The sequence below is a fragment of the Rana temporaria genome, chromosome 13 (genome assembly GCF_905171775.1).
Source record: "Rana temporaria chromosome 13, aRanTem1.1, whole genome shotgun sequence".
Lineage (NCBI taxonomy): Eukaryota > Metazoa > Chordata > Amphibia > Anura > Ranidae > Rana > Rana temporaria.
The window spans coordinates 33,742,756-33,761,624 of record NC_053501.1 but is presented as its reverse complement, the minus strand read 5'-3'; the positions used below and the strand labels follow the sequence as shown (position 1 = coordinate 33,761,624).

The following is an 18,869-nucleotide window of genomic DNA, read 5'->3' as shown; positions in this document are numbered from 1 at the left end:
ACAATGTCTTGGAGTCAATAAGGAAGGTGAAATTAAAATGGTTTGGGGGTGGTACCTGTGATTTCCACTGCCTGACTGGTGATGTGTATCATGAATTCACCTACAACAAGTTTGGCAGTAAAATTAATTACTCCAAAATCATAACCTTCATCCTTAATAGCCATTGGATAAGAATACTCAAGTTAATTTTGAAACGCAAACTCTCTGCTGCAACTATCCAATATCTCATGATTTTTCATTGTCTTCTGGGAGTAAAATACCTTGTAAAGCTGAGCTCCAAAGAAAATAAAAATCCTTCCTTGCAGCGGGTCTTCCCTGCACTGGAATGGGTGTAAATGCCTAGGATAGCAGTTAAAAAAAAAAACCTTTTTCTTGCTTCCCTCCACAGCCAGATATCAGATATTTTCTTCCTGACACTCTGACTTGTGGGTGGTCCATCTGGGTTCTCAAATACAGTGCAGGGCCATTGGACCTGCATTGTACTTGATGACATCAAAGTGCCATTAAAAACCGGGCACCTTACAGAAGAGGCTTTGTATAGTGTGTATAAAATACATATGTACTTACCCGCTTCCTCAAGTTACAGGTCAGTGTAAGGTTCCTGGAGAAAGAACTAGCAAATGCTGTATAGAAGTCCAGAACTTTTAACAAAGCTTCCCGTTTAATGATGTGTAGATCACAATACGTCAGTGCACGGACATTGGCGCAAGCATGAGCAAGAGTGGTCTCTTTCCAGAACACATCCCCGAACACATCACCTTTACCTATAGGAGCACAGGGACAATAGATTAGTAAACTATTCTTGTACAAGTTGGTACTTAATAACAACTGTATATCTTGGACAAGTAGCTGTATGTCAACCCAACTATTAATCAGTTTATCCAATATACTAAACTCTAACTGCTTTAAATTCCACTAGCAGCATCTTGTACTCCTTTGAAACTTTACTAAAGTCATGTTTAGTTTCCAGATTTTATTGCCAATGCTTATAGCATAACTAAAAGGAAAAACTTTTTTCATTTTGGATAGAGTGGAGAGGGGTTAGAATTGTCAGTTTGTATTGCTGTCTGTACCTCCCCTAAGGAGATTCTCCCTCTCTCTTTTTCCTGTTTACCATTATCATTGAAAGGGAAAGTAAAAGAAAATCCAAAATTTTGAGTTGTCCCCAGAAAAGTAATAGAGAGGAAATCTTCCAATGGGAACACTAGTTCTAGTGCCCTGGGGTCCCCAAGGAATGCCCTTAATTTTCAGGGATTTCCTCTCACTTCCTGTGTGGCTATGGGACAGGAAGTGAAGGGAAATCTTCGCAATGGGACCGGATGGCGAAAAATAAATCTCCCTATAAACCCTCCCTAGCTCTATCCAAAATGAAAAAAAAAAACATTTTGCCTATAGTTTTACTTTACCCACTTGCCTACTGGGCACTTTCACCCTCTTCCAGCCCAGGACAATTTTCAGCTTTAAGTGCTATAACACTTTGAGTCACAACTGCATGGTCATGCAACTCTGTACCCATATGACATATTTTTTTACACAAATAGAGCTTTCTTTTGGTGCTATTTATTAAGTAATTTTTCTCCTGCACTGATAAACGCTGAAAGCGGCACTGGTGGGCAATGATATGCACCACTGATGAGCAGGCACTGACTGGCATCACTGATGGACATTAATTGGTGTCGCTGATGGCCACTGATTGGTGTCACTGATGGGCACTGCTGGTGCTGTACTGTAATCAGGGCATGGATAATCAGTGACCTGATTACCTGTACAGGTCTCCCCTGCGAGGAGATGCTGCTGATCGGCTCTCCTCACACTCTGTCGGAGTGAGCCAACGAGAGCCGATAAATGGCACTTCCTTGTTTACATGTGACTGGCTGTGATTGGACACAGCCGATCACATGGGTAAAGAACTACGTCATTGGCTCTTTACCAAGATGGGAGGGGCGCGATCGCCACATGCCGGTTCTGGGGAGCCGTTATAGGACAGCATCCCAGAATGAGAGCACATCCCGCTCGCCATTATTTTACTATATGGGGGGTGGGAAGTGGTTAAATATTTAACCACTTTAGCCCCAAAACGATTTTCCCCCTTAATTACCAAGCCATTTTTTGCGATATGACACTGCGTAGCTTTAACAATTACGCGGTCATGCGAAGCTGTACCCAAACATCATTGACGTCCTTTTTTTCTCACAAATAGAGCTTTCTTTTGGTGATATTTGATCACCTCTTTGGTTTTAATTTTTTGCGCTATAAAAAAATATATATATATTTGACTTTTTACAAATTTGTTGGGTTGTACTCATTTATGCTGAGCACTGTACTTATATGTTTTGAGAAGACAAAAACTGGTCAACCATAGAAGGGTGCTAAATCGAGTTTCATTGAATGAAAATATTCCAGTTTATGAATAACTACAGGTTGAATTTGGCTTGCATAGGCATTGTGCTCTATAAGGACATATTTCTGCATATACAGACATATGCCTCTTGCACAAAGGAAACAGTGCATTTGTATTTTATGTTTGCCTGTACTGTATGTTGCAGACAACAATTATGCTTGGAATTTCTAAATGTTTTTCTGACAATATCAACAAAACCATCCTTTGTTGACCTTCGTCTATTAATTTCAAGTCAATCTCTGCTTTGCATGTGCCCTGCAATGTGTTGATAGCCAACGGAATGTATGCAATGTGTCAATATCTAAGTAGGTGTATGTAACAATGTCCCCCAAACAACTTAATAAGTAACTTTTATTCAGTGACTGGCATGGCAAGATTATTGAAAAAACATGCTAATATTTTATGAGCGTTTTGTACTTATTTCAGAATTTTGGACTACTTATGAGGTTTGGCCCAAGGTACACCCTGATATAGGGTATAGTAAGCAGCATCATTTTAAATAGGTGGAGCTATCCTTTAACTTCTCTCTTTAACAATAAAAAACAAGGGGCTCATAGCAGTTTGCCCTCAATCTATCCTTATGGATGGAAAACTATTTTACACCACTCACTCAATTTACATGGTGTGTCCCAAAAAGCTATGAATCCTAAACTTGTAAACAAAGCACAAATCAACAAAATATCTGATTTAAGCGCTATATTGGACAAAACCAATTCACTAAGAAAACCTGGGAAAGTCGAACAAAAGACAGACACCAATTTTAAAAAGACATAATCAATTAAAATTAAGTTAACCTACAGCACAAAGACTCTACCAGGAGCAGCATAAATACAAGAAAATAATTCTGGTGTAAAGCTCAACCAAAAGAGAAAAATAATTCTGTTTTGAGGAAGCAACATACAGCTAAACCTCAGACAATTAAAATAACGGTGTGTAGATGGAAAGAACTGGGAAACCCAGTGAGCAGATGGCTGTAGTCCCATACATGATCATTTCATTGCACACGGACGTAATAATTTACTGGTGCTTAAAAGCAGGACCTTGCTGGCACAGACAAGCAGGAAGATCCTAAGTAAAAAATGCAACGTATGTTCTGTAAAGTGTTCTACACAACACACAGCGCTTGTATAGGGTTTGTAACATTATTAACAGATTTATACAACAGCTTGGGTGGGGGGGGGGGGGTTAGGTAGAGCGCAGAACTGTTTGTATTTGCTTTATGTTTCATAGAAATCTTATGCCTACACATGTACAGGTGCGCAAACTTGCGTATACAGATGTAGAAATCTTCTTCCTCTTTCAGTTGCTAGTGTTTCTATCTATGCGTATAAAATGACAGCTAATCAAGTACAGGAAGGGTATTGTCTATGATTCTGCATTTCTGAATTAAAGCATGATGCATTTGATATATTTGTATACAAGCTGCCAAATGGATTTCTAAATTAGATCATTCTTCAAACACATAATTATGTAATTTCTTTGCTCTCTAGAAGATGTATTTAGCAAACTGAAGCTAATCTACTGCACCAAAAATGGAAAACAGTAATATTTTGAGTTTTTATTCTGAGAGGTTTCTTGACGTTTTAGTACAATAAACCTTTTTTTTTTTGAACTTCACAAATTTTATGGAATAATTTTCTTAAAATCTAACTTAGAGGGTTTGTGAAGGCAAACTAGGAAAACAATCTTGGTAGACTGCCTCCTGGTGGGCATTATGGCTACAGATGTTTAAATTATTAGAGTCCATCTTTAAACAGATCTCCACACCTGTCAGTCACTGGCCTCGCATCCTCCTAGCTTTGCCTTCAGCAATGATACTTGGCTTGAAAACAATCACAGCAGGCAGAAGGGGTTGCATTAAAAATAGTGGAGTTAAGTTACTAAAGTCATTATACTTAGCTTAGTGAATGTTGTAAAACATCACAGCAAAGAATACCTAATCACTTGCAAGGGGGAAAAAAGTATTTTTGTTTGCACATGGCTGGATGATGGAAGTCAGCAGAACTAAGCTCATTCACTAAACCAAGACAAATTTCCCTTGCAAAGTGAACAGCCCATTTCCTATAGTAAATCAAACCCATTGCAGACAATGGAGAGAACAAGATCACTTAGATAGCTATAGAGAACTGCGTGTATGTGATCAGCACATGGCCAATCCGCACTGTCCATTGTCCTGCATACTCATAAGACAATCATGGGAGAATGAAAACTTCTTCTACAAGCTTTAACCAGACACTGATAGAAGTCACAAGACTACTCTAACTGCTGATGAGAAAAGGTATTTAGCAGTTTATATTTACAAAAACTACTGCATTTCCAAATTCTGTGTACTGTGGAGATCAGATATAGTGAATGCAGGGTCCTGGGTTTAGCAACACTTTAAGTGCACTGAACAGAGCCCTGACCTCAACCCTATTAAACCCTTTTGAGGGGGTTGATGTCAGCTCTCTATTATTTCCCGTGGTTTTGGAAAGGAAAGTCCAACAAGCTAGGTATGATGGGCAGATGTCCCCAAACTTTTTGGCAGTATATTTTTTTCCCCTGTATGCTTACAATTAAATGCACTCTACTGTATAAGGAGGAACACAAAAACCTTATGGTGGGATCTTTTTTGTGGATTGCTACTTTTCTTCTCCATTCATACCAGATTGATCAAGGCAAGGCATGTCAAGAGCTGAATGTCAAAAATGCCTTTTCCTGGAAGAGTTTCCAGATCCAACCATCTGGCATGCCCATTACCAGGTGCCACACTCTAGCCAATAGAGAGAGACCAACCATGGTTAGGGGTAAAGTTAGGCCATTCAGTGGACAGATATGATAAAGCATTTTGCAATTCATGATTAGTGAGAAGCATATGAAGAAACCATATTCTAACAAATTAGCATATATCCTTGCCCAACGATAACATGGAAACAAGTTGGGCTGAAAAAGGGCAAGGTCACAGCTTTATACAGTCCACTTCAATAATAAATATAACCTAATGCCAGTACGAATCATACTGTAAGCACACCATAACAATATAATGGTGTATAGCCCAAATGCCAGACAGGCACTTGACTACTCCAAAACCAGATTAACCGCATACAACTGTTGTACAAATGCTAACTGCTGGCATGGTTAAATGTAGGGAGAGTGGACTGGCAACGCTTTGACCAGATGCCAAACCTTCAGGGTCAGAGCTTAAGACCAACACCCCATATAACTAACAATCCAACCCATACCAAAAATAACAAATATGTTTTAAATGCATAGTCTAGCAACATTCCCTACAAGCCCTTTCATGAACCGAGGCTCAAGGGGATTTTATGTGAACATATCTCTATAATCATAATACTGTATCTGTATTGGGTGGATGGACCCGTTAACAAACCAATGAATTTCCATACTTGTTCATAATTAAGTTCTAGATAACAGTTCATAAAACATACACTTTGTTATCTACTGCCAAAAATGCAAAGGTCTTGTTGCATGCTTAATCCAAGCGCACACACACGGCGGAGAGAAGCGAGGAGTTGGTTCATTGAGAGGCAGATTGCAGCAAGAACACACAGCGGGGGACAGTGGTTAGTTAAGTGAGACATAAATAATCAGTATGTCTTTCCAGCTACAAGACTGCTGAAAAGCTCTTTATTTTAATGGCACAGTGTTCTCTTGTAGATGGCAAACTTAAAATCTGATTATGCACAGCATATGCTGCCCTACCAACACCATTTGTCAACGTCTTTAGAGATGACACTGCTCTGGAATCAGTCTGATTAAACTCCCCAAGTGGGAACAGAGAGTTTGATGTAGATTGAGTGACTTGCGGGAAGAAAAAAAAATCAACCTCACTTTGGCCATTATCTAACTACAACTCTTAATTTGACTGGCATCTTGGCAGGCAGCTACAGTAAGTTTAACGTTAAACTTAATGTTTTCCAAATAACCTCCAGATGATTAAAGAAGAAGTTGGCGTGACAAAATGTAAAACGTTTTTACTCCTCCAGGCTAGCCTCCTTCTACCAACAAGAAGTAGGGACATTTACTTAAAATTACACTTTTAACTTCTAATTAACTAAATAAAAAGATAGACACGCAAGCTGTACATACCTGCAGCAGCTTTCATTGCCCCATCTATGTTGGATTGCTGGAACATGCTAATCAGACAAAGTCCTGGGGGCGACACAGCTTGCCTGCTCACTCTCACTCCATAAAACCTGGTCCATCACTATAATGGGCTGCCTCACCACACAAAAGGGAGTGGCCAAGCCAAAGCAACACAAGGATTTGACGCAGTTGTAAAGGCCGAAACAAAAGCACAAGAGGTGCTCACCCCAGGAACTGTAGTAGGTGGGTGGGTGGGAAACATAGCTGGCACCCAGGGAGGAAAATTTTACTTTATTAACTCTATATTATGCACAGCAGAAGCAGCCTGGTTGCAGACTACATTCATAAAAATACATGGCAACATTGTTATAATGTACTTCAGTAAGTAAAATTAAAGACTGTAGTGGCTGTCATGCAGTAAAAATAGGTATATTTTCCTTCCCCTTTTGGTGCCACCATGGTTCTTACAAAATAAATTGTTTCCAAAAAGCAGCCCACAAAAGGAGATTCAAATGTATGTGTAGCCAAAACCTTTTTCTTTAGTTTTGGACAGAGTACAGAAGGGTTAAAAACACTGAAGGTCAGGTTTTCGTTCTCGGTGTCCGGTTAGGGATTTTTTTTTCTAATGCATGTCTGGGACTGTGAGAGGATTTCCCTATTTTTAGACTGTTATGACAAGTTATACATTATCCTTATTGGAATATTTTACCCTCTACTCTGGTGACAATTTAAAAATTTGTGATTTTCCTTCATTTTCTTTCTGTGTGACAGTGGTCATGAGGACAAATTGATAGGGTGAATCTACAGAGCCAGGACACTAATGGTAGTAGGAGGTTGTGATACATCCCTATTTTATATAAAATGAAAAATGCAAGTTTAGGATATAAAATTAGAAAAAAGCTCAACAACGCAAACAGAGGGTGGGAAGAACCCCCACAGAAGCCATAAAGTCTATATCAGTGACGGCGACCCTAGTACCCCAGATGTCTTGGAACTACATTTCCCATGATGTTCATGCACTCTGCAGTGTAGTTGAACATCATGGGAAATGTAGTTCCAAAACATCTGAACCAAGGTTTGCCATCACTGGTCTATATAGTAAAGGAGGTACAAATTAAAAGTCCACTATGGTGATGGCTTCAACACTTCTCAGGATATTGGATCGCTTCTTAACACTGTAAAAACAAAAGGAAACAAAGGCACCGCCATCTAAGTGTATCTATTTATTAGATGAACACTAAAAACAATTAAGATTGCGCTCACAGGATGGAAGAGAAATTGGGCATATCATTGGGCAGATGTACAGACTGTGATTGATGATATGCCCAATTTCTCTTACATTCTGTGAGTGCAAACTTAATTGTTTACAGTGTTCATTTAATAAAAAAAAAGACACTTAGATGGTTTTCTTTTGTTTTTAAAGTTTTGGATATAAATATACTTTAAATATGTTTGAATTCAATGCATTAAGATAAAAATCCTTCTGTGTGTAGCAGTCTCCCTCGGCCCCCCTAATACTTAAGCCCCCTCTCTGTCCAGCGATGTCCACAAGTGTCCCGGCTGTCTGAGTCTCTTCCTGATTGGCTGAGACACAGCAGTAGCGTATTAGCTTCCGCTGCGGTCAATCAAAGTCAGTCAGCCAGTCATGAGAGAGAGAGGGGTCAGGGCTCTGTGTCTGATGTGACTTGACTCGAGTGCCCCCATAGCAAGCTGCCTGCTGTGGAAGCACTCGGCAGGAGGCTTCCAGGAGCATAGAACAGGGCAGGGAAGTATGACATGTTTTGCTATACGCAACTCCCTAATGTGTCCTTTGGTGATGTAGAGCAGTGGTTCTCAACCCTGTCCTCAAGTACCCCCAACAGGCCATGTTTGCAGGTTTTCCTTTATCTTGCACAAGTGCTTTAAATCAGAGTCGATGGCTTGGTATTTTGGACAGCTATTTTATCTAAGAGAAAATCCAAATACATGGCCTGTTGGTGGTACTTGAGGATAGGGTTGAGAACCACTGATGTAGAGGGCCAGTGGATGAAATCAAAACCTGCAGGCATACAACACACCTGAAGAAATTATATTGGTAAGGCAAAGATTCACGAACAGGTGAGCACTGATCATCAGTTTTTGTTTTCTTTTTTTGTAGGCTACTCTTTTTAAACTTTTTTTTTTTTTTAAGGATAGTCACTTTAGCACACACTTAAACTAGAAACCATCAGACTGAGATGGTCAGTCACTATAGACAGGACAGACTCCTCTCCACCAATACTTCTTTCCATAGAGGATGACTAACAACATAATACCTTCTTATGTGATGGCAGTTGAGTATGATACAGTAAAACCTTGGTTTGAGAGTAACTTGGTTTGAGGGCGTTTTGCAAGACAAGCAAAATGTTTTAATATATTTTGTCTTGATATACAAGCGATGTCTTGATCCAAGAGTAGGGTCATGTCACAACTGAGTATAAAAAAAGAAGAGAGGAGCCTCTAAGTGTAGCAATATGCCGTCCCTCTCTCTACGGGGTCCTAGCTCTTGATTGGATAGATTGATAGCAGTGCAGCCATTGGCTCCCACTGCTGTCAATCAAATTCAATGATGCGGGGGCGGGGCCGAGTTATACATTCGGTGGCTATGGACGCTGAATGAATGACGAAAATGAATGACGAAAAAACGATCCTTTACAATCACTTTAAATCATCCCCCTTTCTTCTGTGTCCACTAGAGATCTGTTCTCTCACCCTGCTGATTTAACTTATTTCACTTGATGTATAGGTTTCAAAAGTTATCTAAAATTCTGTGATGCACATGCAGGGGGTTTCTATACTAAGCTATTCCTTCACTTTGGCGTCTTGGCTTTAACTGTTATCACTGATGGCAAAGAGTTGACATCAATAGAGTAATAAAATATATTATCCAAACTCTGGAATCATATGCTGTAAATGCATACAGTGGGTATAGGAATCGCCCCCCCCCCCTTAAAATAATCAAATGTTGTTGCTTTGTCGCCTGAAATGAAGACAGGCATAGTTTTTGTTTTATCCAGCGGAGTATTTACTCATGCAACTTATGTCAGTGTCTTTCACTTGGATGTTATAAGGGGGGATACTTTTTAACATGTTGGTGTTATGTCTTTCACTTGGATGTTATAAGTTGTTAGAGTTGTTACAGTTGGATAGAACTAAAACTGTCTGTCTTTATTTAAGGCTGCAGGGCAACAAAATTTGACTTTTTTTTTTAAGGGGGGAGGGTCATTATTTTCTATATCCACTGTAAGGTTAGAAAACCTTAAGTGACACAGGATTTGTAAATGTAAACTTATTTAATTTTTGTAGCAAACTTTTTTTTTTGTCTATCAAATTATAGACTATGTCTGCTCCAGTCTATTCTTTTCATACATATTCATGCTAGTTTAGGGCTGAATTCCAGTCTGATAAAAAGGTACACCTAATGCAGCTCTGATTACATCATTACTTCTTTTTTTTTTTAAATGCAAGCAGTGTAAGTACTGTATCTTAAAGTGGTTGTAAAGGCAGAAGGTTTTTAATCTTAATGCTTTAAGATAAAAAAAACTTCTGTGTGCAGCAGCCCCACTAATACTTACCTGAGCCCCATCTCTATTCAACGATGTGCACGAGTGCTTTGGTCATCTTTCCCTCCTGATTGGATGAGACACAGCAGTGGTAAGCCAATCAGGAGAGGGGGCGAACCCTGGCTCTAAGTTTGAATAAATACACAGAGCTGCGGCTTGGCTCAGGTGCCCCCATAGCAAGCTTGACAGGAGGAAGAGGCCAGGAGCGCCAAAGAGGGACCCAAGAAGAGGAAGATTCAGGCTGCTCTGTGCAAAACCACTGCACAGAGCAGGTAATTACAACATGTTTGTTATTTTTAAAGAAAAAAAAAACAAGACTTTAGTATCACTTTAATATGATTTGGCAACAGCAAGATGGGTAGAGACGGAGACAAACTCCGGTATTGCTGTGCAAGGAGCATGCTGATAAGAGGAGCGAGAAGAGCGATAAGCCCACCAATATGCTTCCTCTCCTTTCCCTTTCCAGTCACAGGGTGGGGGTGCAGAGAAGACATGTAAGTGAAAGTGAAACTGCAGCAGAATAAGATCATGTCCCCTCCCCTGCAAGGCAGGGCTGCGTTGTGTTGCAGACAATCAGAACTCTCAGGACTAAATGAACAGATTTACAGATTCCTTCGGCAGGTAAAACAGATATTATATATGTGTTGCATCTGTGTAGCTATTTGCCTGGAGTTCAGCTTTAACATAAATCATTCTAAAGCTCAATAATACACGGCATTTTACAACATTTATCCAAATAGGACATCTTGCTGGACCCCCCACTGCTCATGTCATTAGTAACAAATTGTCTCATAAAGCAAAGTCAATCACTCATCTACTCAAACCTACACTGCTGGTCGCACCAATATATCAAATCGTTGACATAATTATGTTTACTAGATAAATGTTGCTGTTTTCACGAATATCAAACACTTCATCTTGTATTTGGGAATCCTATTAATTTAAGGGACGAGTGGGCAGATTAAACAAAAAAAAATTTATTAAAAGAGAGGAGTAAAACACGTTGGGAGCGGCGAGGCTTGAAATAACATCTACACATCAGTCACCCAGACAGGCTTATCCTCTGCTGCACAATTTGCTTCAACAACTTCCGAAATCTATGAAGGATAAATGATCTGCATGGTTTGCTTCTCGCTGAACCGCTCTACCTCTCACTCATTAACAAATATCTTCAAACTTCAATTGTTCTTTTGGTTTTGTCTTGCTACAAGTTTGGCAATTAATCAATATTCACATCCCCTAAAAATATACTTAAAGTATGTCAAGCCTTGTGAACTTCCATTATCTGTTGGGGATCTGTTAACTTATGCCTACAAAAAGTACAAAAGAGCAAGAGACCACCAACAAACACTAGTCTACATTTCTAACTTGTTTTTTTCTTTGAGGGTCAGTCCACCCAAAACTAGACTGGAGATTTTGGTTGATACTGCTGGTTGAATCAGCTGCCATCTCCTACTGTTATTTTGGGATTTGGAATTAACATGCCTGAGCTGAGCTCCCAGATGTGTCTACGTTACAGGGTCTCTGCAAGGAAGTCGCCTATTTCTTGATGGCATTGCCATTCTTTGTTTATAATGAGGATTACAGCAAAAAGGGTGAGACCCTGCCAAATAATAAAATGCCAATAGGAGGGCACTAGAAAAAGTCAATTATTCCAATGTGTAGTGATCAACCTACAGCTTTGTCAAGAGCAGTTGGTTACACTCATAGGTGCGCACAGCCTATTGCAGTAGGGTGTGCACCCCAAAGCTCAAACACATATGAGTGTGCAATTGTATATATAGTGATGGTGTCAGTAGGGCAGTGAATGGTGTCACTAGTTTTTATTTTTATTATTTTATTTAGTATAATTTTTTTTGGCATTTTTTTAGGAGCCATAATTGGGGGCTTTGGTGAACTATCAGGGGTCTAAGGAGTGGGACTCTGCGCCACATGGGATGATTAGTGTATATATTCGCCAGCACACCATTGATCTACAATCACTGTACAAAGTTTTTAATTGCAGATAGATCACATCATAAAAGACAAGTGCAACGTTTTGGAGTCGTGCAGGACCCCTTCATCAGGGTCCTTAACAAGCCTGTTACGGTACATTACGAGTTGCATGGGATGGTGATTGAACATGTCAAACAACCCAATAGGGGAGGTGCCTGTGATCAATCACTCCTCCGTCTCGAGGTCTATTGGATACGTTAGGCATGATACAGCCTGGTTGCCTCAAAACCAATCTGTCACGTACACGTTTCCTTGACGACAGATAATAATCTTTTCTCTTTAATTGATGTTTAATTTTTTGCCTGATCATCAAATGATGAGTGATCTGGATGATACATGACTATGTCCTGTCTGGGATACGCATGATTGGATATGCCATGTAATATATTTTCTCTTTCCTTTCATTTTCCGTTTCTCTTACTCTATGCTAATCACATGCCTGATGAAGGGGTCCTGCACGACTCTGAAATGTTGCACTTGTCTTTATGACATGATCTCTAGGCAATAAAAACCTTTGGACAGTGATTGTAGATCTGTGGTGTGCTGGCAAATATATACACTGTCTTGATGTTTCCAGGATCCAGCTGGTAATCGCTACAGCACCCACCATTGATGAGTCTTGTTTTCCAGAAATGCAATAGGAATATAGACAAGACATGCTGTGATTAGGGTGTGCCCAGGCATATCTGGAACACCTTGTGCGCACGCCTATGGTCGCCCTGTAGATGCACACCTGGTCTAAATTTAGAGGGCCTAAATGGTGTTTTGAGCGTTCATTCTGTCCTTGTGTCATGCTACTTGTCGGGCCAATTTAAATTTGTAGATTGTTCTTTGATATTGGTTTAGACTTCTCTAAGCTATTGTTTTTGCCGGCCCCCTGTCATGACATCCAGCACATCTAACTACATTCCTGCCCTGCAATTCTGTAATTCTTCTGGTTATTCCCATTTAGTTGGCTGTCAGTCTTCAGTGACACAGAGAATCCTCACATTCAATGACCAAAGGTAAGTTAAAAGAGGGTTTCAACTTTATTATAATCTACTAAACTATCAGCATAGCTGAATCAGTTTAAAGTCTTGTTGTTTGTCTATATTTCTCTATGTAAGTCAATATGAATGCATATTAACTCATGGAAAAAGCATTCTGGAAAGTCTATGTACTCTATGCCTTAATTTGTTTAAAACATTTATGAAGCACCAAAACAAGCACAGTGGTGACATGACAGCAAAATAAATATTTTCCGAGACGTTTTGAATAAACCCTTTCATGATAAAATGGAAATGTTAAGCTAGTGCAGTGTTTCTCAATTCCAGTCCTCAGGCCCCCCCAACAGGTCAGGTTTTCAGGATTTCCATTATTTTGCACAGGTGATTTGATCAGTTTCACTGCCTTAGTAATCACCACAGCCTTTTCATCTGAGGGAAATCCTGAAAACCTGACCTGTTGGGGGGCCTGAGGACTGGAATTGAGAAACACTGAGCTAGTGGAAGGGGCCAGAAAGATACAGTAAGGCAGAAAAGGGGGAAGCATATCATTAAAAATAACAGAAACTAGAAAACCCACAACAATTTCTAGTTGGGAATAATATTAAAGTGATCTGAGTTTTATAATAACTTGATGTTATGTATAGATGTCTTCTGCTGTTGAATCATAATGCATCTACAGAGCATACATTTTCTTACCCAGGATGGCCACCACCTCTTCATCCTGGATGACTTCCAGCGATCCCGACACCACAAAGCACAGAGCATCAACACTTTCGCCGGCATGGTAGATAAGGTCTCCGGGAGCACAATGGATTGTTTGAAACTCCACCGCCAAGGATCGCAGACAGCCGTCACTGGCCAGACGAAAAGCAGGGTGCTCATTGAACACTTTCCTATTCAGGTGCACACAGATGTCCGCTCTCATGTCCTTTGGACATATTCCAAGAACCTGTGAGAATAGAAGATAGAGATAACTTTCTAAAGGGTGTCTAATAGTCAAATAAATTATAAAATGTAAATCCTAACAATGAACTTCTCCTATCTGCTCCATTTTGGTTAACTAAACCATTGAAAGGTTTTATTATACTGATTAGATACAGTCATTGCCAACAATATTGGCACTCCTGCATTGCTGTCAGATGATGCACCACTTTGTCCAGAAAATGACCCCACTTTGTCCAGAAAATGACCCCAAACAACTATAAATTCTCTTTAAACATTTAGATTAATTTATGAAACATTTTTGCATTCAATTTGCAAATATCAGCACTTGCATTGTTTCAGCCCTGGTTCACACTGGGCTGCGGGAGTGAAGCCGTGCGAGTTCAGCTGAACTCGCACGATTTCACTCTCGCCGGCAGTCCCGATTTCGGCCGCGATTTAGGAGACATCTGTGCAGGTAAATCGCGGCCCGAAATCGCAAAAAGTAGTACAGGAACTACTTTTTGAAATCAGTGCAGTGCCGCAGATGCGGCATCGCACCGATTAGGACAGTGTCATTGCCGACAATTGGCGGCAAATGCCGCCGATTTGAGATGCGATTTCACATGTGAAATCGCATCTCAAATCGAAGGAAATCGTACCCAGTGTGAACCTGGGCTCAGTTTGATGCCGATTTTTAGTATGGTAAAGAGCTGATCATGATGCTAATCTGTCACACCTGCTTAAATAAATTATTCAAGTGCCATTTAAGAAAGACAATTTATCACCACACTTCCCCAGTGATGCATAATTGCTTTTTACCATTTTTGTTTTTTTACTGTATGCTTCACAATCCGCACAGATGCTAAAATTGGCAATGAAGATATATTTACAGAGGCAAGAAAAAGTATATGAACACCCTGGAATTAAAGTTCTACAAAAGGTTAAAACTTTTTTTTTTTAAATTAAATAAAAACATGTTATACTCACCTGCTCTGTGCAATTGTATTGCACAGATCAGCCGGGATCCTCCTATTCCCAGGTCCCCAGCTGGTGATCTTGGCTCCTTTACTTCTTGTGTGTCCCAATAGCAAGCCATTGGGGCACACCGTGCCTGCTCGCTTTCAAGCTGTGTATCTATGGAGCTGTGCTAAAAGGCACAATGTAAACTGATTTTACTAGTATTTTAATGCGAGCATCTTTACAAAATGCACGACACCAACACCCACATCACCCTATTACCTGTCCCTAACAGTAATCATACTCTCACAGTTCTACTTAAAGCTGAACTCTGGGCATTTTTCCTTCTATGCAGTGGGGCTGCTCCCGCACTGCATGGGCTAACTGTTCGTTTTTGTCTAGGGGATTGAAGAGCCAAGATATACTCACCTTATCCCCTAATCCTCCCAGCGCAAAACTGGTCCCTGCAGCTCGTGCCCTACGCAATCTAGCGCTCTTGGGTGGTGAACTGTTTCTGACATCATTACGCCCATACTCCGGCTCTGGAAGACGTCCGGAACAATCCAGGCTTGACATGGGGAAGTGCTGTCTTCCAGAGGATCAAAGGATCAGGTGAGTATAGACATTGTGTTTACCCCTAGAGAAAACAAGCAGTTAACCCATACAGTGCGGATACAGCCCTATTGAATGGGAAATTATTTTTTGACAAAAGTTGGGCTTTAAAGCTTAAAGTGTCATTTAACCCCAAACAAATTATGTGTCTGTCTTTAAAAGTGTTATCAGTACCTTGTAGCAGAAGTTTTTCATCAATTGATTTTGCATTATTAGTAATTACCTGGTGGATTCTACCATTTCCATGGGCTTCTCTATTATCTCGGTCCCATCCCCTGGCTGTTACACTGTCACTCTAATTAGGCATGGTCCACCAGCCAGGGTCAGGCAGCTGCCTAGGGCATCAGGGTAGGGGGGCGGCTACATCCAAATCCCCAGACACTCGCTGGGGATTTGGATTTTTTTAAATACCTGTGTGTTCCTCCAGTAGGCAAACTAAAACTTCCACCCTGTACCCCATAGAAGAGAGGGCGCAATGGGATACAGAGCCAGGGAAGGGATCCCAATGGCCGCTGAGCAGAGGAGGGGCGGGAGTTGCCATGCATGGCTCTCCCGGAGGGGTTGTTCCCTGTACTGGCAGGACACTGGGCTCCTCGCGTTGTGTACTCTCCACTTTCTCAGTCCCGTCCTGTCTTTAGGTAAGGGTGTGTGTGTGTGTGGCAGGCTGCTGATAGGTCCCAGTGCTCTCAGTCCCTGCTGCTGGCCTGGTGAAGTGATTCTGCTTTCCCTGCACACTGCCTGATTCCTGCAAGTGCTGAGAAAATCAAGCAGAAGAAGAGGACTGTCAGGCTGGGGACAGCTGGATGAAACTTAAAGAGATTAGTGCAGGCAGAGGCAGCAGTCTATGTGATATCCATCTAGCAGCTTTGCAGCCAGCCAAGGAGTGCACACAGAGGGATCACTGACAGCAGCAGAAGTCACAGGAAAGGTACAGTCATGACAGCACACATGCACACCTTTCCCCATGCCCTGACTGTTGCCTATATTCTAACACACAGCAGGAAGCAGCCAAATGTGATCATCATAATAATATTCATACAGTACAGATGCTTTGAGCCACAGAACTGTACTGTGTGATTAACATGATGATGAAGGACAGTGATGTGCATCCTTAAGCCGGTCATAGATAGTTCAAATCTTGAATGGTTCAGCAGGGACCGCCTGAGATTTGAAACATCTATGGGCAGGCTGATTGTACCCTAGCCTGTCCTGTCTACTTACTGCCCTAGCCTGTCCAAGCCCTGCCACCCCCACTGTATACATAGGCAGGGCAAAGGGGGTGGAGTCAGGGGTGGAGAAAAGGGGGCAGCAAAATTAGGTTTCGTCTAGGGCAGGGATATGTAATTAGTGGACCTCCAGCTGTTGCAGAACTTCAAGTCCCATAAGGCATAGCAAGACTCTGACAACCACAAGCATCACACCCAGAGGCAGAGGTATGATAGGACTTGTAGTTTTGCAACAGCTGGAGGTCCGCTAATTGCTTATCCCTGGTCTAGGGTGTCAAAAATCCTTGCACCAATCCTGCCGCCAGCCCTCATGAGGAAGCCATTTACTTCCTCCTTTACTCTCTGTAAGCCATCCCACGTGCCTATTTTGTTAGCTTGAGGGGTGGCTAAAGCATGTTGAGTGACAACTCCCCATTCTCCCCTGCTCTCTGCCCCATCAAATTGCTATGTCAGCTTGCAGGGTGGCTTCAATTTGATAGGGGATTCTTTTTGCCTGCTTGCCACTTCATGTGACACACACTGCAAGGGTTGAGGCAGTACAGGCACAGTAGTGCCCTACCACACAGACCTTACCCAGAATGGAACAGGCCAACAGCACCATCTCACACGTTTTTCAGAAATACAAGTTCCCAAGTTGTACAATAGTGTACCATCCTTGACAAACTGCAATCCTGGAGGAACAGCAATGTCAAGTGCCACAGCAACATTACAGGTTTGTCTTGCATGTGGTGGGGTCCAGGTACGTCCCCCAAGGCTTTGGTCAAGAAGTCAACTGATCCAGAAGCTACCAAAAAGCCACAATGGCTATGGTGCGGTCAAGTTTTGATAGAAGAATCACCACTGAAAAGACCCAGAGAGGTTAAAAAAACTTCATAAATCAAGGGAAGAGTTTCCCAGTAGAAAGAAGTCCCATCATTTAAGGACACTAGCAAAAACACTAAGATTAGCTAGGACCGGGAGCTGTTAAATTGGGGATGTCCTTGTAGCTTTTTTGCCAGTATCCAATCACCTGAAAGTAGCGGCATACATGCCAATGATAAGAATTTGAAGAAGCCTGTGTCTGTGTGATCAGGAAAGTACAGATTTTTCATACTGTTGCATATTGTTCCATATCAAGAAATTAATCATGAAGACTTTTAATGCTACTAAAAGGTCCAAGTTAAGAAGTTAAAAAGAAGACTGAATACATTACTAGGTAAAGAAGAAATCCTCCTTGATTTTCTCATCCTTCACATCAATGTGTTCATCTATCCAACTAATGTGACGTCCTATCAGTTGTCTCTGCTTGTTTGATTTTGCTATGCAGTCTCTCATTTTGACATCATTATTGAGAATTTAGTGACGCTTGTTTGAAGAAAATTGCCAACAGTATCAGTGTAGGTGTTTAGCTGTGTGTGTTTGTGTGGAAGCTATTGAAAACTCCCCGAGCTGTCTCCTCTTCATCTCAAATACATAACCCGACTTCACAATGATAAGTGGGAAACGTTTGAAATTGTGATCACATAATGTGGGCGTTACTCATATTGTAAGGATATTAAAGTGTTTGGGATCAAAGAAGTGGAAAGTGATGTGCAATTGTTAAACAAATTGTTATAGAAACTTCAACAAAAGTCCTACACACCGAGAGCAGAGGTGTTCCGGCAAGAAAATAGAAAAATTATACAACCCAAGAATATTGGCTTCTAGGCAATTGTCACGGATATGGGCTAAGGCTATAAACACAAGGTAGGTGTAGAGAATGCATATACAAAAATCAATGGTTTATGTCAGCAGCGGGATAGATATTATTTTGAGAAAATTGCAGCCCCATCCTTCGCAAAACAGAATTGAAAGTGGGGTGTAAACAGGGAAATACTTTAAGCGCAAAGTAAAAATGTGTTATAAAAAAAGAAAATATAAAACAACGAAGAGGTGAAAAGAATGTAATTAGAAAAGAGGAAAAAAACACCAGGAAAGGAGTTACAATGGGGTAGGAAGGAAGAACAAAAACAGGTAAGAAGTTAACAAGTAGAATAGATAAATAGGGACAGATCAGGTAAAGTGAACATGCACGCCATATTTAAAGATACCCTTAGCTAGATTCAGAAAGAGTTAAGCCGGC

At 40.9% G+C, this 18,869-nt stretch overlaps 1 protein-coding gene and 1 long non-coding RNA gene across 2 annotated transcripts in view; one reads left to right on the top strand and one right to left on the bottom strand.

Moving 5' to 3' along the window:
• The window catches only part of LOC120920776, a 159,283-nt gene extending 145,447 nt beyond the window's left edge, over positions 1-13,836 (top strand). Inside the window, exons 4-5 of the long non-coding RNA XR_005744769.1 lie at positions 13,016-13,067; positions 13,750-13,836. This is a non-coding gene — a long non-coding RNA (uncharacterized LOC120920776). The remainder of the gene's footprint in view (positions 1-13,015; positions 13,068-13,749) is intronic.
• KCNH5 (potassium voltage-gated channel subfamily H member 5) overlaps positions 1-18,869 on the bottom strand; it is a 320,226-nt gene that overhangs the window by 39,755 nt on the left and 261,602 nt on the right. The window contains exons 9-10 of the mRNA XM_040333059.1: positions 13,746-13,998; positions 568-764 (exon numbers count right to left, since the gene is read on the bottom strand). Of these exons, the coding sequence (XP_040188993.1) occupies positions 568-764; positions 13,746-13,998 (450 nt within the window). The remainder of the gene's footprint in view (positions 1-567; positions 765-13,745; positions 13,999-18,869) is intronic.